Consider the following 23,079-nt stretch of genomic DNA (forward strand, 5'->3'; position numbering starts at 1 on the left):
AGAAAAGTGACTAACAACAGCATGTACTTGTAATGTGGGTGGTGGGAGTGGGGGGACCTAGGATTTGGGGATGGGAAGAAGACTTTTCATTAAATGTGAGTTTTAAAATTTATAAATTCCGAACCATGTGAAGATATTATCTATTCAGATAAATCATTTTAGTTTTTTTTTTTTTAAACAACATGCTAAGTTCTTATGTTAGAGATCAAAACTATATGTTTTTGGGAGAAATGAAATGTTGAAGTTTCTTATGTCATATAAATGAGTTCTGTAGGGAAATATCACATAAGGATTCAAAAGTAAGGCACAGAAATAGAGTATCTGGGCTCCTTTTTCCTGATTGTTGAACTGTGTGAATATATAACCTTTTCTAATGAAAAGGGACTGTTAGGTAACTCAAAAGAGATGTTGAAGATGCATATGAGTGGACAAAGGTGGTACTTCTACACTAATATATTATTTAATTTATTATTAATTCTAATATTATTTAATATTAGAAACCCCACATTCATACATATATGTGATCTTAAATGTGTATAACTGAGTTAATCTAAATGTTATAACTAAAAATTTGACATTGGACAAAAACCTCGTCTTTTAGTGAGCAATCTTCATTGGGACCCTTGTGTCAGGGGAGCCTTACATTTGCATTTCTACACGCGATCGTGATGACCAGGTCTGGTGTGTGTGCACACCCTTTCTGCAGTCTCGTTTATGGACTGTGCGTAATGTGCCCGGCATTCTCCTGGTGTCAGGTCTGCGCCAGCTCTTTTAATACACGGAAGATTTGTTTTGAATGCATTTCTCTGTCCTCTTTTTTATTCATTTTAAATTAAAATCTTCTGGATCAGAAGGTCTCCTGGCAGGGCAGAACCTCTGGAAGTTTGTATATTTTGAAAATGCCCCATTGATCCTGAACTCTTACCCCCTCCTCAAGCCACACTGCTATTGAGAACCACTGACACACCTTAGGGAAGAAAATGTGCCCCCTTAATTCATTTCACACCCTCTTTTTCCTGAGAGATAAGCAAAGCAGGTCAATTTACTCTAAAATTAATACCATGAAAACTGCCAGTTCACTGTGACAGAATATTTCAAAATCACCACTAATGTTCTGCAGCAGGAATGGCAAATAGAATTTATCACACATGCAAACTCTAACTGATTGATATTAGTTGTCTGAAGCATGTTGATAAGCATCTGTTCACATGTTGCCCTGGAAAACAGTTTTATATCTCATCTAATCTAATTGGAATACAGTTTAGAGCACACTTTCTGGAGTCCTGCTTTGACAACTCCAACGTGTACGACATTGAGCCAGTAACTTTATGCCTCAGTTTTCACATTTGTAAAATGAGGAAGTAACAGTACCTACCTCACTGTATTGTGTGAGACATAAACGAGATAGCACATATACAGCACTCTGAAGCTCTGAAAGTGCTTAAGAAATGTCAGCTATTACCGTCATCATCATTATCATCAGTTAGTGTTAGCATAACATACAGACCTGGTAAAATAAAATTCCATATAGTAATTCCTTAAAAAAGAATTTCAACTTTCTGAGACCATCAACAACTCTGTATGTTCCAAAGTGTTTTCAAGTTGCAATTTTTTTTTTTTAAGATTTTATTTATTTATTAGACAGAGAGAGAGACAGCCAGAGAGAGAGGGAACACAAGCAGGAAGAGTGGGAGAGGAAGAAGCAGGCTCCCAGCGGAGGAGCCTGATGTGGGGCTCGATCCCATAACGCCAGGATCATGCCCTGAGCCGAAGGCAGACGCTTAACCGCTGTGCCACCCAGGTGCCCCCTCAAGTTGCAATTTCTAATGTATCATGATTTCTAAATACAATTTTTTGGAGGGGTAAAAGGAAAAGGCACTAAACTCTTAAAATTCCTTTCTGTTTCGATTTTAGTAGAAAATAATTGTTATTGTCTTCAAATTTTCTGGGCTTCTGACCCACCCATCAGGAAAAAAAAAAGTATTTGCAAGAGCCCAGGGTGTGCAGTGCCAGGTTACAGGTCTGGCTCTGCTGGTAAACTAGCTGTATAACTGGGGAAAAATCACTTAACCTTTCTTTCTTTCTTTTTTTTTTTATTTTAATGTTTTTTTATTATATTATGTTAGTCACCATACAGTACATCCCTGGTTTCTGATGTAAAGTTCGATGATTCATTAGTTGCGTTTAACACCCAGTGCACCATGCAATACGTGCCCTCCTTACACTTAACCTTTCTTATCAAAATCTCCACAACGACCACGTTAGTGTACGCCATCATCATCTTCCTACCGTACTGGACTCAGCAGGTCTTGTTTCCCATGCAGGAAACAGAGTGAGCATCTGAAAGTGACTGCAAGTTCTTCCCTTTCCCTTTCTCTTCCTGAACAATCCAGTCCTGAAACTTATTTGGTGGGGCAGAGCAAACCTGGTTTCCATGCTGGTGGAGGAAGGGAGGCAAAGTCATGGTGGCCCAGAGCAGGATAGCAAAGCATTTGCAAGATGAAGTAGTCCCTGCAAAAAGTGGTCTGGAATGGGAAGTTTAACAGCCCAAGCAGGGTGAAGAGGGTGCCTTATGGTGGGGGGGAGGAGGAGCTGGCATGGGGAACCAGATCCTAGAGTATAAAGATGCTCTTGCATGGGTGTGGCCCAGCATGGGGTGCAAAATCCCATGTGGAGTGAGGTACTTCGGAAAGATGACAAGACCTATGTAAGATTAGTTACAAACTGAGGATTGATCAAATAGGTAGATGTGAAGGATAAAGGGAACCTGTTTCTCATTGTCAGAAAGGGAACTAAATAAGGAAAGAAAGAAAACTAGAGTGAACCTTTATGATACTGAATTTGAACTAGAGACATTGGTACAAATTCTGTTTTTAATATATATAATTGAACAAATAAATATAGATATAAAAATATGTATGTGTGTTATTACACATAGATATATTCCCTATCTCTATCCACTCAGGTCCTGGAATTAGTGATACCTCAAAAGCAACAAACATTTCTAATGCCAAGATACTATATTCCTTTTTTTAAAAAAAGATTTTATTTATTTATTTGAGAGAGAATGAAAGTAAGAGAGATCACAGAGGGAGAGTGATAAGAAGACTTCCCGCTGAACAGAGAGCCCGAAGCAGGGCTTGATCTCAGGACCCTGAGATCATGACCTGAGCCCAAGGCAGATGCTTCACTGACTGAGCTACTCAGAAGAAACCTCATGCCAAGATACTGTATTCTAAATATAATTTTTTTCTACTAAAAGTAACGAGGGCTTGTTAGAAAAAGGGCTGATTCCAGGGCTGGGACAAGAAAAGTACAAGAGCCTGGAATGTTTTCTTATATGAGAAAGAATGGTGGGAGCATGTCAAAAGGGGAAAAAAGCAGCTTGAAGATTTCTCTATTAGTCAAATTGGGGGCAATTTGCATATCAAAATACACAGTGATAGTAAGAGACCTACTGACTAACACAGAAACCACACACATACAACACACATACATACATACACGAATCGACTGGAAGTTTAAAGTATGATAAGGGATGGTATAATAATTTGTCTCAAAGTAGCTCTGCACAAAGCGTTTACTACCTATGAAGGGAAAGGAGTGATTTTACAGTGGAGAAGCTGGACAGACTACACCTTCACCAACTGATCGAAGAGGACATTGTCATTAATGGGCCAAAGAAAAATCCTGTGCTACCTGACAGACATCAATGAAAAGATCACAGCATCACTTGAGCAATATTCCTGACAAAGACTGATAATTTAAATCTGATCATAAGGAAAAATCACACAAGTTAGTACTGGAGGTGCTCTGCACAATAACTGGCCTCTGTAATGGTCATGAAAGTCAAGGAAAGATGAAAGACCTGTTGCAGACTGAAGAAGACATGTAACTAAATGCTCTCAGTAACACTACAGGACACTGGCAAAATCTGAATGGGGTCTGAGCATTAGATGAAAGTCATGTTTCAATGATAATTTATCAATAGTGCTAGTTGTATGGTGGCTATGTAGGAGAGTGTCCTTGTAAGAAACATGAACTCTCAAGGAGTCCTGCAATTTACTTTCCAATGGTTCGGGGCAGGGGAAAGATTTTTGAGCCGTACTTACAATTTTTCTGTAAGTCAATTCAAGATTTAAAAAATACCAAACTTAAAAGCACACAACATAGCATCACATCATAAGTCTTCCCTGCTTGGAACTTGTCAGTGGCTCTCCAAGGCAACTAGAATAAAACCCAAGACCTCCGTGTTCTTCTCCTGCTTGCTTGGTCCTCATCCCCAGCCTTTACAAACCCTTTGTTTTCTATATTCCAGCTACACTAGCTACAACTAAGCTCCCGTAACATGCAGAGCTCATTCCCATTTCAGAGCCTTGCATGGAGTCTTCTTAGAACACTTGTGTCCAGATCTTGGAATGATTGCTCCTTAACAACATTCAGCTGTCCTCTCAATGTTACCTTTTCAGAAAGGCCTTCTCTTCCCTTCCTGGTATTCTCTATCATATCATCCAGTTTTAGTCTCCTCATAATTTATTAAATTATTTAATTTAATTTAAATTTACTATTATTAAATGTGTTTATAAAATTATCACAGTCATTTATTATATTTATTTTTTTCCTTTATTTTCAGTATCCCCCAACTAGACTGTAATCACCTTTAAGGATAGGGGCTTTGTCGGTCTCCCTCCCTACAATTTCCCCACAGCCAAGTGCTTGGACAGGGAAGGACCTAATAACTCTTGACTGGTTGACAACCTCAGCCTCGATTTTCTCATCTACAAAATGGGAATAAACCATTACAGACCTTAGAGTATTGTACATTGAATTATATAAGCACATGATTAGCACAGTGTCTGGCACACAACAGGTACTAAATAGATGCAAAATATGCATATACAATGGAAAGCACTAGTTTGGGTCTAGAACTTCTTTGAAGGTTGAATGGTGCTTTGAAAGGGTATCTCCCCCTAAACCTACTGCCCTATTGACTATCATTTAATGGAGAGAAAATGCTTCCTTTCCAAAGCCTAGAAATATAACAAATCAAAATGCACTGAATTTTAGTGATACAGCACTGTGCTGGCAGAAAAACTACTGGTTCTATTCTTTGTGGAAATATATATATATTTTTTATTTTTAGAAGTGCTATTTAAATGATTCATACTTTAAATAATAGTTTTATAATACCATTATATCTTCCCTAACATATTATTCTTTTATACTTTCTTCCTCTAACTTACCAAAATTTTTACTGACACAAGCTCTAGATTTATAAACATTAATTCATCTTCAAAAAAATTTTCTTCAAAGTAAGCATTATTTCTGCATGTTCATGGATAAAGAATAATTAATGTCTGATTAAGGTCACAAGTTAAGTAAAAGTGAATCAAAGCCCTCTCCAGGCTTCAGACTCCCAGTGTGTTACTGCTCTATGCATAATCAAATATTTATTGATTGCCCAGGCAGGGCCGGGAGTGAAAAAGATATGTAAGACAGACCCTTAGGACACATTTCTTATTAACAAAAAATCTAAATTAAAAGGAAATTGAATCTATTTTGAGTTTCTATATGGGACAGCTATTTAAACTATTATATCTATGGTGGGCAGAACTCCACAGACCAAACCACAAATCCACAAGGACACCGTAAGTAGAATTTCTTAAATCCTGAGAAGAAATGCCTAGAATTTTAAACCACTTCTTTCACTTATCCATTTGTTACGTTTTCTGTTGCAGTTAAGACAGTGGGGGGAAAATGTTCCTAGAGAAAGACACAGAGCTAACAATCTTCCTTTAGAAAACCATGTACAACAATGTTATACTGCCTCTGTTTTTCTACAGTCTTCCATTGTCTCCTTCCTCCTTCTACCCTCACCCACCACAAGCATACACAAGCCTTATTCATCAAGACTGTAGGTTTATGTGTTCTTTTTTCCCAAAACAGTAAACATTAAGATGTACTACATTCCCTAAGCAAATTTCATAGGTAAAAATTTCTGGAAGTAATACAAGTTTTTCACTTCACCTTCAAATAGCTCCTAATTTTCTTGGTAACAGTTAATATGAGCCAGTCAGCATTCAAGTTTGCGTTTACAACAGGCATGCTAGTGTTTGTGAATTCCAAAAAAAGTGACTGAAACACAGTTTTTCATCACAAATATGTGATAAAAAAATGTGTTGATCGGGGCGCCTGGGTGGCACAGCGGTTAAGCGTCTGCCTTCGGCTCAGGGCGTGATCCCGGCGTTCTGGGATTGAGCCCCACATCAGGCTCCTCTGCTGGGAGCCTGCTTCTTCCTCTCCCACTCCCCCTGCTTGTGTTCCGTCTCTCGCTGGCTGTCTCTGTCTCTGTCAAATAAATAAATAAAATCTTTAAAAAAAAATGTGTTGATCTTTTAGTTGATTTGAAATACTTTAGTTCTTTTTATTGATTGTTCCATATTAGATTTGAGATGACTTCAAAAGTTAAACTCTACAATTAGCTTAAACCCAGTAAGTAGATAAAGGCATTAGAGCAAAGGGAAAATAAGAGCAGGGAAAAAACACGGTTAAAGCCAGGGGTGAGGTTGACACACAGAAGACACACTTACTTGCCAGGCAGAACTGGGTCTGAATTGGGGCTCTTAATACCCTAGTAACCAATGTGAAGGGTGGGATAGGATCAGGTGTAAAACCTGATGTGTATATGCTGAAAAAAAAAAAAGTTAATGGCTCAGGAGAAATTAGATCCTATTGTTGATGCTAAGACATAAATGAAACTTTTCTCAAGAGTCCTCATAAATGAAAAATAAAATGTAGTCAGTGCTGTTGATGCTTATCATAAAGGGACTGATGGTTCTCCTTCTTAAAATGTCCTTCATTATAAACCAATGGCATAATACCAAGTACAGTTTAATTAAAATAATCCTATGGAGTCCAAAACACAACTTTTTGATTGTACAAATTCAGGTACATTTTAAAGTATCTATTCAATTACCTAGAGTGACTAGGTGGGGTCACTGGAAACCGTCACTTTCCAGCCAAGCTAACTGCTGCCGCTTTTTTTTTTTTAATTTATATATTTTTTGACATTGTGAAGGTCTGAGAAGCAAAATTATAGTTACCACTTAAACTTTGCTCTAGGAGAATGAAACATCCAATATACACTTCAAAGAAAGCCCTCTAATATTGATTATAAAAATATTTACAACCTAATACTAGTTAGGCATTGGACTAAGAGTTTTCAGATGCTGATTTAACAACACTCTAGGGAAGATACTCCCCACAACTGTTACAGTTGAGGAAATTAAAGCAAGGAAAATGTAAGTAACTTGCCTAAAACTACAGAGGAGCACAATGCTGTGGCTGAAATTACATGCAACACTGCAACTGGGTTCGAGACCTTGTATGAAATACTTTGCAGGGACTGCTCTACAAAGAAGTGCCAGGAGCATAAAAATAAAGGTTAGAGGGGGAAAGTAATATGGTACAATTTCAAATGGAGATCCCAGGCTCAAAAGACTCCCATTCATAGGGTGGACATGATGGTTTACCATTGACTCAAATATCCATTAGCTTCCTTTACAAGTTTCTATAAATAGGAGTTCACCCACCCACTCAAACCAACGATGCCCTGAATGAGAGGCCTGTCAATGAAGGTATGAAAAGGAGAGGAATTCTAGGCACTGCCAGGGACTTTGTTCTGGGAGGAGAAGCGGCTGAGGGCCGTTCTGATTACAGCCTCCCCCACTCTTCTGTCCCTAACTCGCACCCAGCTACGGTATACTACTCCAATATGTGCTACACTGTGTGTTTTGTGGCACAGATCTATCAGTTGTTTACGCAGAATGCATTCTCTACTCCCCTTACTACCACCCGACAGAGCCTTGTTTTTCTTCTGGTATTTGCATCAGGGGGCATATTGTTGGCTTATCTAAGTCAATACTGATGGCCACATTCCCACTCCAAGTCACCGACCCGATCATGGACTTTTCACAACTCTGGCTAGTGAGAAATGAGGAAAAGTCTGCTGGCTGGATCCCTTCTAGAATAAATGGATAAAAGGAAAAATACAAGAAAAAATTCCCTTTTCCTTCCACTGGATCGTGCTGTGTCCTTTACTGTTGGATGAGTGTGGTCTATGCACATGTGTGTACCTGTGTGCGTGTGAGAGACACAGATGCAAACAGACAAAAAAGAAGTAGAGAGAGGAAACCAGATACTAAGAAGTAAGGCCTAGAGAAAGGAATACACTTGTAAAAAGGTCAGGGGAGAGAGGTAAGACAATAAACATCTGAGAACAGGTAGAGGTGACCTCTGCCCTCCCACACACACAAAAAGTTATGTCAATACTATTCATTTCCTAGAAGCTTAGAGGAAAGCCAGTCTTGCTTTGTGTAGCATTGAGTACACTACCACGAGCATTTGAAGATTAACAGCCACTATTTGAGGACAAGAGTAAAATACTGGTTCAAAAATAGCAAGTCATACAGAGCAAAGACCAGCTTGAATAAATTTGGTATCTGTTTGCATCTACTGAATGTGGCTATATGCAAATCCAGATCATAATGATCTTATGAAAATGCATTTTTTTTTGCTCACATAAATATACTGCTAAACAGCTACGGCATTATACCTAGATCCAACTCTCAGATTCTATGCACAGATTGCTAAATGTCAAATGTATTCATATTCATTTATATTTGAATGCTGCTTTGAGTGGAAAACTATAAATCACCCATTCAAAAATAAAAACAAAAATAAAATGGATATGCAGCATTATTTAGCACCACAGATGAACCTTATTTATCTTGCAGTTAAGCAGCGAAGTGAATAAGCATTTTCAAACAGAAGCTCTGACTCTGAAAACTTAATAACTAAACTGCAAAAACCACAAGTTTCTTCAAATATCTGAAATTTTGTCATACTCTCAGTTATTGTTATACCTTTACCTCCATAGTCAGAAAGTCTCTTACGTTGAACAGTATCTATTTCATTGAGTATCTTCTTTATTGGGGCAAGTTTCTCTTGAAATACTTTATTATCTATACTTACCTTAATTATTCTGTATCAAGTTGTTTTTATAAATGCCTTATAAATGGAGAAGTGGTTAAAAAGTTGAATGACCCTAAACAAATCTGTTGAGTTCATTGCGTTGGTTCCATCATTTACCAACCACCCGTCAAAGCATATAAATTTCCTTTCCTTCTCCTCACCAGCTATTCTTTCTCTGGTTTTTAATATTGGAATATGCCATGCTCAGTCCCATTAAGTCCTGGGACCTCTTTTTTTCTCATCCATTAGTGACCTCAGCAAATCTCATGGCTTTATATACTATCTGCTAACATCTCCCAAATACGTATCTCCAGCTGGATCCCTGACCTGACCTCTGGATTTTTATATGTAACTCTTAACTCAAAATCTCCACTTGGATATCTGATAGGCACATCAACTTTAAATGTCCAAATCTGATTTCTTCATCTTCCCCATTAATCCCGCCCCTTCTGAAGTCTTCCCCATTTCAATTCATGCCAACTCTTACCTTCCAGTTGCTGACTCCAAAAACCTTGGTATCATCCTTGCCCACTCACAATCTGCAGATGTGCAAATAGGAAACAGCTCTATCTTCACAATATATTTGGAATCTGAGCACTTCACACCACTTCCTCCCTGGTCCAAGCTTTTATGTCTCAGTGGGATTGTAAGAGCTAGTCTCCAGCTCTGGTGTTCTCCTGTCCCATGCACACACCACATACACACCATCTCTTGTCTTTCCCAAGCACAGCAACTGTTTCATAACTTACATCTGATGGTGTTACTTCTCAGTTCAACTGTTTGTTCTCTTCCTATTTCACTGAGACCAGATCTCATGATCTGACCCCTCTGACTTCATTTCCTATAAGTCTTTCACTTGCTCATTCCACTCCAGCAATGCTAGCCTCCAGGCTTTTTCTGAACCATGCAGGCATATTTACCCTTTTTCACTTACTGACTCTACCTGAAATGCTCTTCTCCCAGATATTCATGTCATTCAAGACCTCACCCCTTTCAGGTTTTACTTAGTCACCTTCTTGGTATAAGACCTTCTCTGATCCCCAACTTTAAATTTCACTGCTCCCAAACACTCCCTCTTCTCTACACTTCTCCCTTCTTACCATTACAGGACAATCAACTAAAACTTTAATGAATTAATTGTTTACTATTGTCTCCATCCACTAGAATGAGGCCCTTCTTTTCTTGACTGCTAATCCCCCACTGCTTGCAGTAGTGTCTCTCTTATAGTACGTCCTCAACAACACTTGTCTCCAGGTTTCACTGAATACCTCTACCTTATAGGTCATCTTATCATGACATAAAGTTGCACATCTTTCATTTTCTCCTCCATTTTATATGCTATAGTTCCCTCTACAGAGCCATTCATTATCTGCCCTCCTTGCAAGTTAGAAATGTGAAGAGTCACTAACAACCTGAAACATTGGCTTCCTTTCATTCTTTAACTGCTATGGATTCTGTCTTTCTCCTCCAACTCTCTCAAATTTACTCCCCCCGTAACACCTCCACTACCTCTTCAGTTCAGGCTCCCACTGGATCCACACTGCCCAAAGGATCAAGTCTATGTTCTTCATCCTGACAGACAACAAGGCTCCCTTCCTATCTGTGGCCTACTTGTACAGCCCCATCTCTTCATCTCCCCTATACCTGCTCCCTACACATCAGCCTAGTTTCCTCAGCTTAGCATGCTTTTTGAGATTTTACTACTTTTCATAATACTGACTATACATGAAATACGCTCCCTGTTTCTTAAAGGAACAATTCTGAAGTCATTTTACAGGAGCCATCTCAAATATTACTTCTATAAAGTCATCAAAATACAGCTAACAACCACTGAATGCTTATTAGGATTCAAATAATTTACTTTGCATTGTATCACTTAACCCTTAAACAAATCTATTAGAAAGGTACTAAATAATTTCCCCCCAATTTATACATGATAAAACAAGGCTAAAAGAAGTTAGGAAACATGTCCTAGGGCACAGACTTAATAAGCAGATGAGTTAGGATTGGGTCCTACATCTATCTAATTCCAAAGCCTAAATGTCAAAACTCCAAATAAACAGCTGAACTGACCTTCAAATGGGTATTCTGAAAGTCTTTACTGAGTTTAGGTCATTTTAAAATGCTGTATTTTATTGCTGTGAGATAAGAACTACAAACCACAAGCTCTAAGAAGCTGCCACTTTACAACTCCCCAGATAATAAATCAAAGAATTCACTCTACAGCACTGTTTTAGTTTGCAGGAAAACACATAATTTTTGTAGGCATATTTGTGTGATGAGAAAAAGTAACAATAATGCCATCACTGTCAATTTACAGCATTTACAAAATTATAGGCAAGGTGAAAGTCCAGAACCTTGTTTTTGTATGCCACGAAGCCTACATAACGGTCACCTGATACATCTAAAAGGACCTCTGGAATGTTACAACTCTGCTAATTTCTACCCAATAATTATAACTCTCCTAGTTTTTGCCTTTCTTGGTAAAGCTTCATTTCATGGACCTTTTCATTATGAGTTGCTTTGCTGGGTTTGCATATAGCATTCCACCCAAAGGTGACTTTGATGAAGCCTCTAAAGACAGCCCCGGTAGGTCTCCATAGAAATGGCCCCAGGGTTGTCTCCAAAGTGGCCCTGCTTGAGTTGCCATGGTAAACAACCAGGCTAGATTGCTATATTCAGTTCTCTGCCAGGGTCGCCATGGTGACTGCAAAGGATGGCTCCTTAGAAGGACCTCACAAGGGCGTGTTTCCATGGTGACCCTATCCTGCATATTTCTAAGCAACTTCCCTCCGGTTGTTCTGTGACCAATCATGGCAGGTTCATTTTGAGAGTCACCCTGGAAGGTTTCTCCCAAAGACACCGTCATAACACATAGGGATTTGGAAGTGAGGTCTGTAAACAAATAAACTGCTTGAAAATGTAAATGGTACCATTCATAAATCATTAAATTAGTCCCTGTACGTTTTAGGAAGGATCTGTTTTGATGGGTAACAAAAAAAAACCCATTTGCAACGTCTGTTAAATGTGTCTGTTTCAAATCTTAATTTAAAATATCTTATAGAGTATAATGCAGATAATTAAAGTTTCGAATTCCTCCAATCTTAAAACACAGCAGATAACTAGGTAAAAAATACTTTATAGTGGATATGACACATACACACAAAATGAAATCATAAATACAGATGGATCATTAGGTTATAATGAGATATCAAGGAAATTTTTATAGAGCAAAAGACAAAATATTTGCAAGTCAAATGGAAAAAAAAATGTGTTTTTTTAGTTGAGTTGGGAAAGCCTAGCCATATTTGGGCCCAAGCTATTTTTTCCTGTATTTTTGTGGTTGGAACAATCTCAATTACTCTTCCTTTCAATTTAAAATATGAATATAAACCATTCTGAACAGATGCTTGGTTTTTAAGCCATTTAACTATTCTCCGGAAACTTTAAATTACTGTACTTTATCTAGTATTTAGTCAAGGGCAAATTTTATCTAATTGCTAATTTCAATATCTTTAAAAATTACTTAACAAATAAAAACAGTTCAAACGATACAATTATAATTTCTGTACATGTGCCCATTCTTTTTTGTTCTTTCCAAGTGACTCTTTAAATTTACACACATACACACACACACTCCTTATTGTGAAGAAAAGGTTAACCTTGGGTTTCCTCTTTTTTCTTCTCATCTTGAGACAATGGCAAACATGATTTTTCCCATTGAGCATTAGTTCTACTGGTTTTACATTTCCCATGATTCTCTCTCAGATGCCATTCTCCTAACTCTGTCCACTGCAGTCAACCACTGCCCATTCACCTTCCAACCAGGAGAAAGAACTTGAGTTTGAAAAACAAAAATAGTTCAAGGAAGATGAGGATAACTCATAGTCACTTCTTGGTGAAGTCTCGATGTTCCACACAAAGTCTGAATTTGTAGAGACTTCTTGCTTTAAACCTCTATTATGTTTTTGTGAATCAGAGAAATCACCGCATTTTTCATTCGCTCATTTATTCACTAAGTATTTCTTGAGAGGCTACCATTTCTCAGGCACTGTTTTAGGGGCTGAGAACACTTCAGGAATCAAATAAAAAATTCCTGCCCCCTCAGGTGCTTAGATTATAGACAGGGAGAGAGAGAACGATAGTACAAAGAAAACCAGTAAATACGAAATCACATCTCTTATTAGAAAATGATTAAAGTCAGGAAGAAAATTAAAGCAGAGAAGAGGGAGGGTGACCCCAAGCCAGGATGGGATGGGGCTATGATACAAGGATTAATGGGGGGGTTTCAAGAACTCCCCATGCACCTGCCATAAGCATACTCAATATTGTACTCAATACTAAACAAAATCCTTAACATTAAAAAAGGATCATAGAGTACTCAGTAGAAGTTAACGGAAGTAATACTCAAGTTTTCCCACCTTCATACTTGCCCTCTGGGAGGCATCACAGTCTTAGGAGGGAAGTGACACCACCTCTGAGCCTCCTTGTGCTTCAAGAACTACACGAACCTGGGGAAGTCACTCCACTTTCAAAGACTCTTTCTCAGTTTTAAAATGAGAATAATAATTCCAAGCTGAAAGTAATACTCTGAAGATACGCAAAGACAATAAAATATAAATGCTAAAATACTGTGGGCGATACTATAACGTCTGGAGTTAGTACAAGAACACTTCAGAAAAAAGAGGAAAGAGACAGGTGAAGAAAGGTGGACAAAATGGTGGAAATTAATGAAGCCCAGTGATGGGTATACGAGTTCATTATATCACTTTTTATGTTTGAAATTTTCCATAAAAATCTACTGCAAGGAAAGACGAAACTTGAAAACGAAGACACTTCCTCTATAAAGATTTTTACAAGAACTAGAAAAAAGTGTATACAAACACTGACTTATTTTGTACAAACACCTTATAAAACGAGCAAAAAATGGATTTGTCTACCAATCTTCTTGAACAATGTTAGGTACTTTCCATACTTTCTTCTAACACTCTAATTAAAAAAAAATAACTTCATACTTTACTCATCGTAAGAGACAATATAAGATGGAAAAGCAGAAAAGCATCATTGTTTAGCTTGCAGACTCACTGAGTACTCAATGTATAATCGATTTTTAGACGAAAGTTTAGTATCATTTGCTGAATCCTTAAAAACAAGCATGCAATGGAGTTCTACGCTGCTAATAAAAATTTCAGACAATGAATTCTATATGATTAATATTAAGAAACTCAAAAACTTACCAGATCAGTATCTGCCTTTTTATACATCAAAGCTTCTACTTTGGAATCCAGTTCTGCTTGTATTTGGTCTCTCCTTTTCATAACGCCCTTCATATCAAAACACAAGGACGGGAATAGGTTGTACTTAGGTTTAATAATATTTGTATGACAAAAAACATGCACTTTAGAATCTAAAGAACATCTCTTCCCCAAGTCATTAGTCATTTGGGGATACAATGACTTAAAGAAATTTTTTTTTAATCTCTAAAAGCTAAGCTGAAAGCAAGCATTTAAGAGAGATTTTTTTCATGAATCTTTTTTTCATTCTCCCAATACACATCTTACTGGGTTAGGTATTTTATGTACAACTCTTGATGGAACACTCCACACATATACAGTTCTTCAAAAAGAGCAAAAAAAAAAAAACAAAAAAAAAACCAAACCAAATAATCAAATTTTTAAAACGGTGTAAAGTGGTTGCAGCTGGGACATCACACGGGCCACTCACCTAAAAACGTCTATAATAATTGGCAGCCCACTTATCCGATTCCAAAGGCATGGTTAATCAAAGAGTTAATTATAGTGGGGAATCAGAAAACTGAAGTGCACGCTCACATTTTGAGACTCTGTCTTAGCTTAAAATATATCAATATTAATCAATTAGCCAAGCTTTTGATGAGAAATCACAGCCTCTTCTCTGACTGAGAGGAGTTCCATCTTGTTTTCTTGAATAACCATGATTTCATGTTTTGGTGTCCTTAAACTTTAAACACGCTTGTGAAGGAATTTGAGTGCAGAATTCACCTTCACCTTTTACAATGTTTGCCAGTCTTTTACAATGTCTTTCCCTGAGTGACTCGCTTTCCTTCCCAGACATGCTACTTGGGCTTTATGGACCCAAGGACTCTTTTTATTTGTACTCATCTTTCACTAGTTTTCACAATATTAGTTTAAACAATAAAATTGTGATAATGAACACAAGAGGCCTAAACAGTTTAAGGAAAAAAAAAAAAAACAAGTTCCAGGTAAGTAAACAACTAAACTAGAAAGAGTAGAAATGCAGGACATACAAGAAAAGGGCCTTAAGGAGGCACAGGTCTTTCAAGGGTTTTCAGAGGAAGGGAAGAACCTACCCATACTGCAGTTAAATGGAGACCAGATAAGATGGTCACAGTACTTGGGAACTGAGAGGCATTAAGGATAAAAAGCATCCTAAAAACTACTCAGTCTAGTTTTGTGCCTGATGGAATCACTCTTAAAAACACTCAAAAGTGAGAGGCGCCTGGGTGGCTCAGTGGTTAAGCATCTGCCTTCAGCTCAGGCCCTGATCCCAGGGTTCTGGGATCGAGCGCTGCACTGGGTTCCCTGCTCCGTGGGAAGACTGCTTCTCCCTCTCCCACTCCCCCTGCTTGTGTTCCCTCTCTTGCTGTGTCTCTCTCTGTCCAGAAAATAAAATCTTAAAAAAAAAAAAACAACACTCAAAAGAGATAAACATTTCTACTACTTTCAAAGAAATCAACAGAAATTCAGCTAATTATCACAGATCTTTTATATTTATTTCAATGTTTCATTACATTAATATCAGGAACCCCTTCCTTTCTCTAACCCAAATGACATGTACTATAATTTAGTCTCATTTATTTAAGGTCTGTTTCCATAAATATGAAGTAACTGTGCTTCACATAGGTAGAAATAGTTTAAGCAAGAGTTTGCTTCAGAAGATAAATGGTAAAATTACACAAACTTAATCATTTTGTCAAGGCATTCACTTCATTATGTTAGCTCACACTGAAGAAAACCTTCCAATATAAAACAGACCAGAACTGTAATATAAATGCTACTGATTATACCTTAGGAGTCTACAAAATAATATAATCAAATGAGAACCTATAAAACAATTCTTTCTGGTTACTATTATAATTTTTCCACACCTATAATGATATACGACTTAAATTACATAATTTTCATCTTGACATAATAAAGAGAAAAACACATCTAATTAAGGGAGAAGAATCTACTATCTTTAATTATACAAATCGGATCTCTTTGAAGAGCCACACAAGGAGGATATCAATAATGAAGCAAAAAAATGAAATGTAGCCAAGGAAATTGATGGGGACAAGGAGGAGACTCCTCCAAATGAAACATTAGAGGCCTTTGGGAAGCAAGAAGGATCTGTTTATAGAAGACCCCAATAAAGGCAAGTAACAGCAACAACCTGAAATAGCTACAAAATATTTAATGACTCTGAAAGAAAAACCTAAATGTGATAACCATGAAAAGGGCAAACCTCATGCTGAAAGGCTAAGAGAGCTTTTCTTACCAAGATAGAAGCAAAATTAAAAAAAAAAAAAAAAATCCTCCCAAACCAAGAGTACGTGAAAACATTGGCTCAAATTAGAAATGGCAAAAGAAATGGACTATATCTGAATGCAAGCAGACTCCTTCCCCCACTGCCACGCTAAAACACCAGAACCCTGAGGGTACCAGTCTGTGCAAGGTACTGTGAGCAGAGGATAATACAGGATGAAAAACATTAGCTCTGCAGATAGCATTGCTAAATCCCAAATATCTGGGATATTAACTTGAATTGAGGAGGTTAAGTGCAAAACTTTGATATAAGAGGAATAAAAGCCTTTGCAAATAGTGGAAGAAAAACATTTTAACTTGAAGGATTTCTTTTTAGAAGCATCCAGAAAACAGAACAAACATCAAGATCCTACTCAAGTACTCTGTACATAATGATACTAAATAAATTGCTAAATCAAATGTACCTAGAAGGGGGTAAGCCACTCTTTCATGAAAAGAAATTTCTAAAGCACTAAAAATTTTTAAAGTAAAATTTTAAAAGCTTGTAAAAACTAATCATATTCTCTATGTAAATTGTGACTGAGGGAGTTTCAAATGTAGGTGTAATCTTAAACATCACTGTTGCTATTGAGTATTCTGCCTTTTATTAACATATTCTACTATTAACTTACTCACACAGTGAACAAATATTTACAGAGCATCTGTATATGCGAAGTAATCTGCTAGGACAAGAGGACAGTGGTGAAAACACAGAAATAGAAACTGCCTTTGTAAAACTTATAATCAGGTCCGGGACTGAGGTGAAAGTGTAACGAGGCGTTCTTACCATTAACATTTCACTATAAAGTACATACTCATGGACGACAGGAAGCAGGGCCTCCGAGAGTCCAGACATCCGTTTTTCAGTGGCCTTACAGCATTTGTCAATGCAGCTGGCAACCCCTTTTAGAGTATCAACCAGGTCTTCTTCTGACGCCGACCACAGAATATGAATTGGGCCATATTCTCTCATTTCATCAGAATATTCTAAAAACAAAAATTAAGCTCTTCAATTTATAGAAGTTTTGAAAATCCCTATATTAAAGGCAGTAAGAAATGTAGTTTTCTCATTATGCATATGTTCTTCTAAATGAACAAAAGAAGATGGATATCATCTTTCATTAAATTGAGTGGTCATTCCAATCCACTGAGGTCAGTTCTTGAATGACTACTGTCCAAGAGTAATCAGTAATTGCATCCTTTTTCATTCTCAAAATTATCCTGGCTTGGAATATAAATTATACAATCACCATTATCTATCAGGGACCTCTGCGTACCAAATAAACTATACCTCAGTGTCTCGTAGGCAACATTACCTAAACAGACTTGCCTTCTTCCTCCCCTTCTCCTGAATACATATCCTATTAACAGTAATTGTTTCTAATGATCTAAGCAAAAAACCCAGGTATCATCCTATACATAAACCTGCACAGAGCTACTCAATCACTAATTTCATATTTCTTGATATCTATTTATCCATCCATCCATCCATCCATCCATCCATCCATTTACCTACCTATCTGTTCTTGCTTCCACTGTCCTCAGCTCATCAGCATCTGTAACTACACTACTGCAAGGGACTTCTAACTATTCTCCCTCTTTTATTTTTTGTCACAGTACATAAACATTGAAGCTGCTTAACTGAATTAGAAAGTCCTTTATGATCAGTCCCTACGTTGCCTCTCCAGGTCCTACTCTTGAGATTCACTGCCAAAGATATTTTAATTCAGGCCAAAATAATCACTCATTCATGAATATCTCATGATTTCTCCTCATTTAAACATTACACATATCCATTTGCCTTGCCCTTTGCCATTTCTACCATCTGACAAACTACTTCTAATCCTTTAAATCCTCGCACAAATAAATTCCTTCTGATTCTGTTCCAAAAGATTTGTAGATGCTTTGTCCTCAATGAGCCGATCATAATTTTATACTCCTATTAATGTCTATCATAATTTTCTGCTTGTATTATCCCATTCTATTATAATTGCTTGCATAAATCATATACTCCTAGGCCATATGCTCCTTAAAACAGGGGCTGAGTCTCATTATTTTCTTTTATCTCAAAGCCCGATACATACTGTGTTCAATAAATATTTTCATATTAGTGAGAGAATGAATGAACAACAAAATATTATTCAGTGCTTGATAAGCCATTAATTCAAAATTTTGGAGTTCATTTTAAAATCTGAATATTTTTACATTTTTGCTTTTATACTATCATCTTTCAATGATAGCTTTTTATGGTGGAGAATGTATAAGCAATGAGCAATTTTTTGTCTACTATTCATTAAATACAATAAAATTCTCTATATTTTATCAGCTTACTACTCATTAGGGTTAGTTGAAATATGTCATATTACTCTAAATTAAGCTATTAAAATATCAAAAGTTCATATGATCAAGTAAACTGAAAAATATTTTTAAAACTTTAAAAACAATGGAAATATTAGTTGTCACTGAATAAAGGTATTAGGTTTCATGACCACTAGAGCCTTTCCAACTGTACCCTCCTGATCTGGGCCTATCCTTTGTTTTAAGTAAAGGCCACACTAAACTAACATTTCTAGCAAAGAAAAATGTTCTCCTTTATCTCTTCTTCTCAATTTTTGTATACATCAGTGTGTATCATTAAACCCTGCAATATTTATGCTTATATAGAGAGCTTTCCTAAAATTCTACACTGTGCTCACACAGCACTCAGATCACATTTATATGCAAACACTTAATGAGTTGCACTGTAATGTCTATTAATGCATCTGTTTCCCCAACTAGACTCTGAGCTCAAGGACAGGTACCATCTTATTCCTCCTTTAGCCTCCAGCACAGAGAAGCAGCACAGCATGTGGTCAATACGAATACGGCAAATAAACTGGGGAACATAAAGGAAATCAAGATCAAAGAAAAAAATTGAATAAAAAAAGTTCTAAGATTTTATTTATTTATTTGAGAGAGAGAAACAGAGAAAACACGAGCGGGGGAGGTCAGAGGGAGAGACAGAAGCAGACTCTATCCCAGGGCCCTATGCCAAAGGCAGACACTTAACTGACTGAGCCACCCAGGCATTCCAAAACTTGAATAAAAATTTTTTTAAAGAGAAACCACTAGTTATGAATACCAAATTTTCATGATTTGAATATGAATGAAATGTCCTATATAGCTTAGGCTCCCCAGGCTACAAATGAAAACATTCCATCATTTTGAATAGAATCGGACAAGTGGGCTTCACATTGGAAAGACTAAGAAATCCCTCAAGTCTGGGCCCGGGGCAATCACTCCCTGAAAATCAGAACTCATATTTGTAAAGTCTACCATAAAATTCAGCTTTCCTTCTAAGCATTTCACAAACTTTAGAGTATACCAAAGATTTAAAAACTATTCCCTTGCACCAGCAAATGTGAAGCAGCACATTGATATTCTACAGAACTCCTACATCTCAAGAGTTTCCAGGGGCTTCTCTGAATTGCTCTCCCACTTAACTATGCATCAAGAATATACTTAACAGAACTGGAATCACAGAACCCACTCAAAACAATTAGCCTCTTGAGATAAAAAAAAAAAAAAAAAAAGTAAATAACAAGGGCAGACCAATAAGTCTTACCACAATGACATCAAGTATCAATGCATCCAAAAAAAAAAAAAAAAGATGAAGGGAAATGTACATTCAGCTATAAAAAATTTTCTATATTTCTTTTAATAACCAATCAATTCTTGATAAAGCAAATTTTCCTACCACCAAATGATATGTTAAGTCATTTATTTTTTCAATCACTGAACAGGTTTTAGTTGAGCACCTACTATGTGTTAAGTACTATCTAGATATAGAAATAAATCTTTTCCCTTTTTGGTCCTGATGGAATTTACTGTTTAATGGGGGACCCAGAAAATAAAAAAAAATAATAATCAATATAGAGACTCTCAAACCAATTTATGTTAGAAAGTAATATAAATTGACTTAGCCACTTACTTTTAATGTAGTTAAATGCAATTAGAAAATTAGCAAAAAGTCATCACGGAATTGGAAAAAAATCATCATGGAATAAAGTCTAACTTATAAACTGAAAAAAAAAAAGAAAATTGAAAAAGGAAATGCTGACAGAAAATAGGAAGAGGGACCTAAGTTCCAATATATAAATCTGTCTGCCATGCTGCGATAGGCCTAACAGAGAGCACTTGTTCCAAAAATACCACTAGAAAATGTGGAAACCCTATTTCCTGAAACATCAGTTCTTTGATTTTAAGCTATGATCCATGATGTACATTTGAGACCAACTTCATACAACTACATTCAAAATCTGAAGCTCAGGGCTTACTTTGCCACTATTATAAATGGGAACAAGAATAGCTAGTGATTAATTAAAGCAAACGGAGACTGGTCATGACTACCTTCGAAATCGTATAGAAATCAAAAATGTTCTCAATAAGTCTGGGCATAAGCCACACTTGAAGGGGAAATTCTAACTTAATGTTATGTGATTCCTCATGTAAGAAGCTTAGAGGTCGCTACTCAATCTTAATAAGTAAAATGCTGAGTAGATTGAAAAATGAACAAGCTTTCTTGAATCTGTAAGATAGGAGAAGACACAGGACACACCATTGCCCTCGAGGTTGGAAAGACCGGTGAATACAAGGAATCGTGGGTTCCTGGGCATACCCTGAAGAGCGAAACCACCTCCAGCCACCCACTGCGGGGGTTGGGAGACTGGAACTGTGATTGGGGAACTGCTGGCGGCTTAGTGTGGACAACTGTAAGAGCTAAAACCTTCGGGAGGACCCAGTTCTGGGGGCCTCCCACAATATTGTGAGACTTAACCCGAGTTGCTCAACTAGGTTCCCACAGTAAATACTGAATAAAAACTAGTCCTGCTTCCTGCAGAGGAAAATGAACCATTTTGAAATGGCCAGAGTACTCCGTTCTCAACAAAGGCCTGCCCTCAGGGGAGACTAGTTAACCAGAGAAAGGGAGACACTCAACTTCAGCTCACTCTGGCCATTCTGTCCCAACTAAGCAGAGAGGGAAAGACAGAAACTTTTGTGCCGTTCACAGTCCAGAGTCACAGGCTCACTAAAAGACTGAGACCTGATCACAAAACTCTAGAACGGTTCAGGTATAACAACTTTTTCTATATGTAGAACTACAGAACTCTTCCATGTTTAAAACTATAGAAGCTTTCTCCACCCCCACGCCTTAGCCCATTACTAAAGGCCTGTTTACAGCAGTTCCTTTTACCCAGTATCATGTCTGGCTATTAAGAAAAAATCACAGGGCATATTAAAACACAAAAAAGATAATTTAAAGAGACAGAACAAGCATTGGAATCGGACATGGCAGGGACCTTGAAAAGATCAGACCAGGGATTAAAAGCAACAATGATTAACAGGCTAAGGGCTGTAATGGAGAACGTCAACGGCGTGCAAGCGCAGATGTGGGCTGTACGCAGACAGACGGATATCTCAAGAGAGAACCAAAAAGAAATGCTAAATTCCTGTGGCTTTCCTACCCCAGCAACTGTGAAGACCCACCAGAAACTGAACAACTTTGCGATCACATTCCAGTGACTCTACATACCTCTTTGTTCCTTGTAAATTCTCTGAGATATTTTATCTATCAAATTTATTTTCTGGCTAAATAGTTCAATAAAGTTATTCATTTCCATGAACTCCTCTGGGCGGCTTTTCACTCCTCTCATTGACAGCGCAACGGCTCTGACGGTCTGCCCCATCCTGCTGAGTAATCCAGGTCCTTGCTTCTTGTGAGAAGAGAGTTCCTAGAAACAAACAGACAGACAGACAAATGAATGAAATATTTGTGGTGAAGCAAATATCCTAATATTCCCAACAAAAGGAAATCTAATTGGAAGGATAGAGAATAAAAATGCTTCATATACTCTTTTTTTTTCATGTAGTTTGAAGCAGCTGAGTTTTATTGGGGTATAGTTCTTCCTCTGAGTCTGTCTTCTTGATAATATTCTTTCCAAAGTACTTGTGTTAAACATATATACATGTTTCCTCTCAGCACGGATCTTTAAAAGAATGAGGTTTAACAGAGGGAATCGTGCTTAAGGGGATATTGGAGAAGATAAGAGGATAATATGAGATGCAATCTATATTTTATAACAGGAATTTAATGGAAAAATGATTGAGAGAAGATTTCTTAGGGTCTAAACTACTCTCTGGGAAGAAAAAAAAAGGAAAATTTCATTAATTCTTTGGTTATAATAATAGCTAACATGTATTGAGAGCTTAGTATGTTCCAGGCACTAAACTCATATTTTTTAATCTATAACTCACAATAACATTATGAGGTAGGTTCTATTACTACCCTCATTTTACAGAAGAAAATACAAACACAGGAAAGTTAAGGAGCTTGCTCTAAGTCCAAGAGCAATTAAGTGGTAGACAAGGATCAGTCTGACTCCAGAGGCTTCGCTGCTAAGCACTAACTGGCTTTGTCTTTGTGATGTTTCTACAGTAGTTT

General features: G+C 37.2%; 1 protein-coding gene across 9 annotated transcripts in view; it reads right to left on the bottom strand.

The window, feature by feature from the left end:
- Nucleotides 1–23,079, bottom strand: part of SNX7 (sorting nexin 7) — a 160,197-nt gene that overhangs the window by 104,613 nt on the left and 32,505 nt on the right. For all 9 annotated transcript variants that reach the window (XR_007190312.2, XR_007190311.2, XR_003315755.4 and 6 more), the window contains exons 5-7: nt 22,171–22,369; nt 17,386–17,585; nt 14,271–14,357 (exon numbers count right to left, since the gene is read on the bottom strand). Coding sequence is in view for 5 of the 9 variants with exons in the window: in XM_026497554.4 (XP_026353339.1) it covers nt 14,271–14,357; nt 17,386–17,585; nt 22,171–22,369 (486 nt within the window). In the remaining 4 variants the exon portion in view is untranslated. The remainder of the gene's footprint in view (nt 1–14,270; nt 14,358–17,385; nt 17,586–22,170; nt 22,370–23,079) is intronic.

Source organism: Ursus arctos, unplaced genomic scaffold (assembly GCF_023065955.2).
Source record: "Ursus arctos isolate Adak ecotype North America unplaced genomic scaffold, UrsArc2.0 scaffold_12, whole genome shotgun sequence".
NCBI lineage: Eukaryota > Metazoa > Chordata > Mammalia > Carnivora > Ursidae > Ursus > Ursus arctos.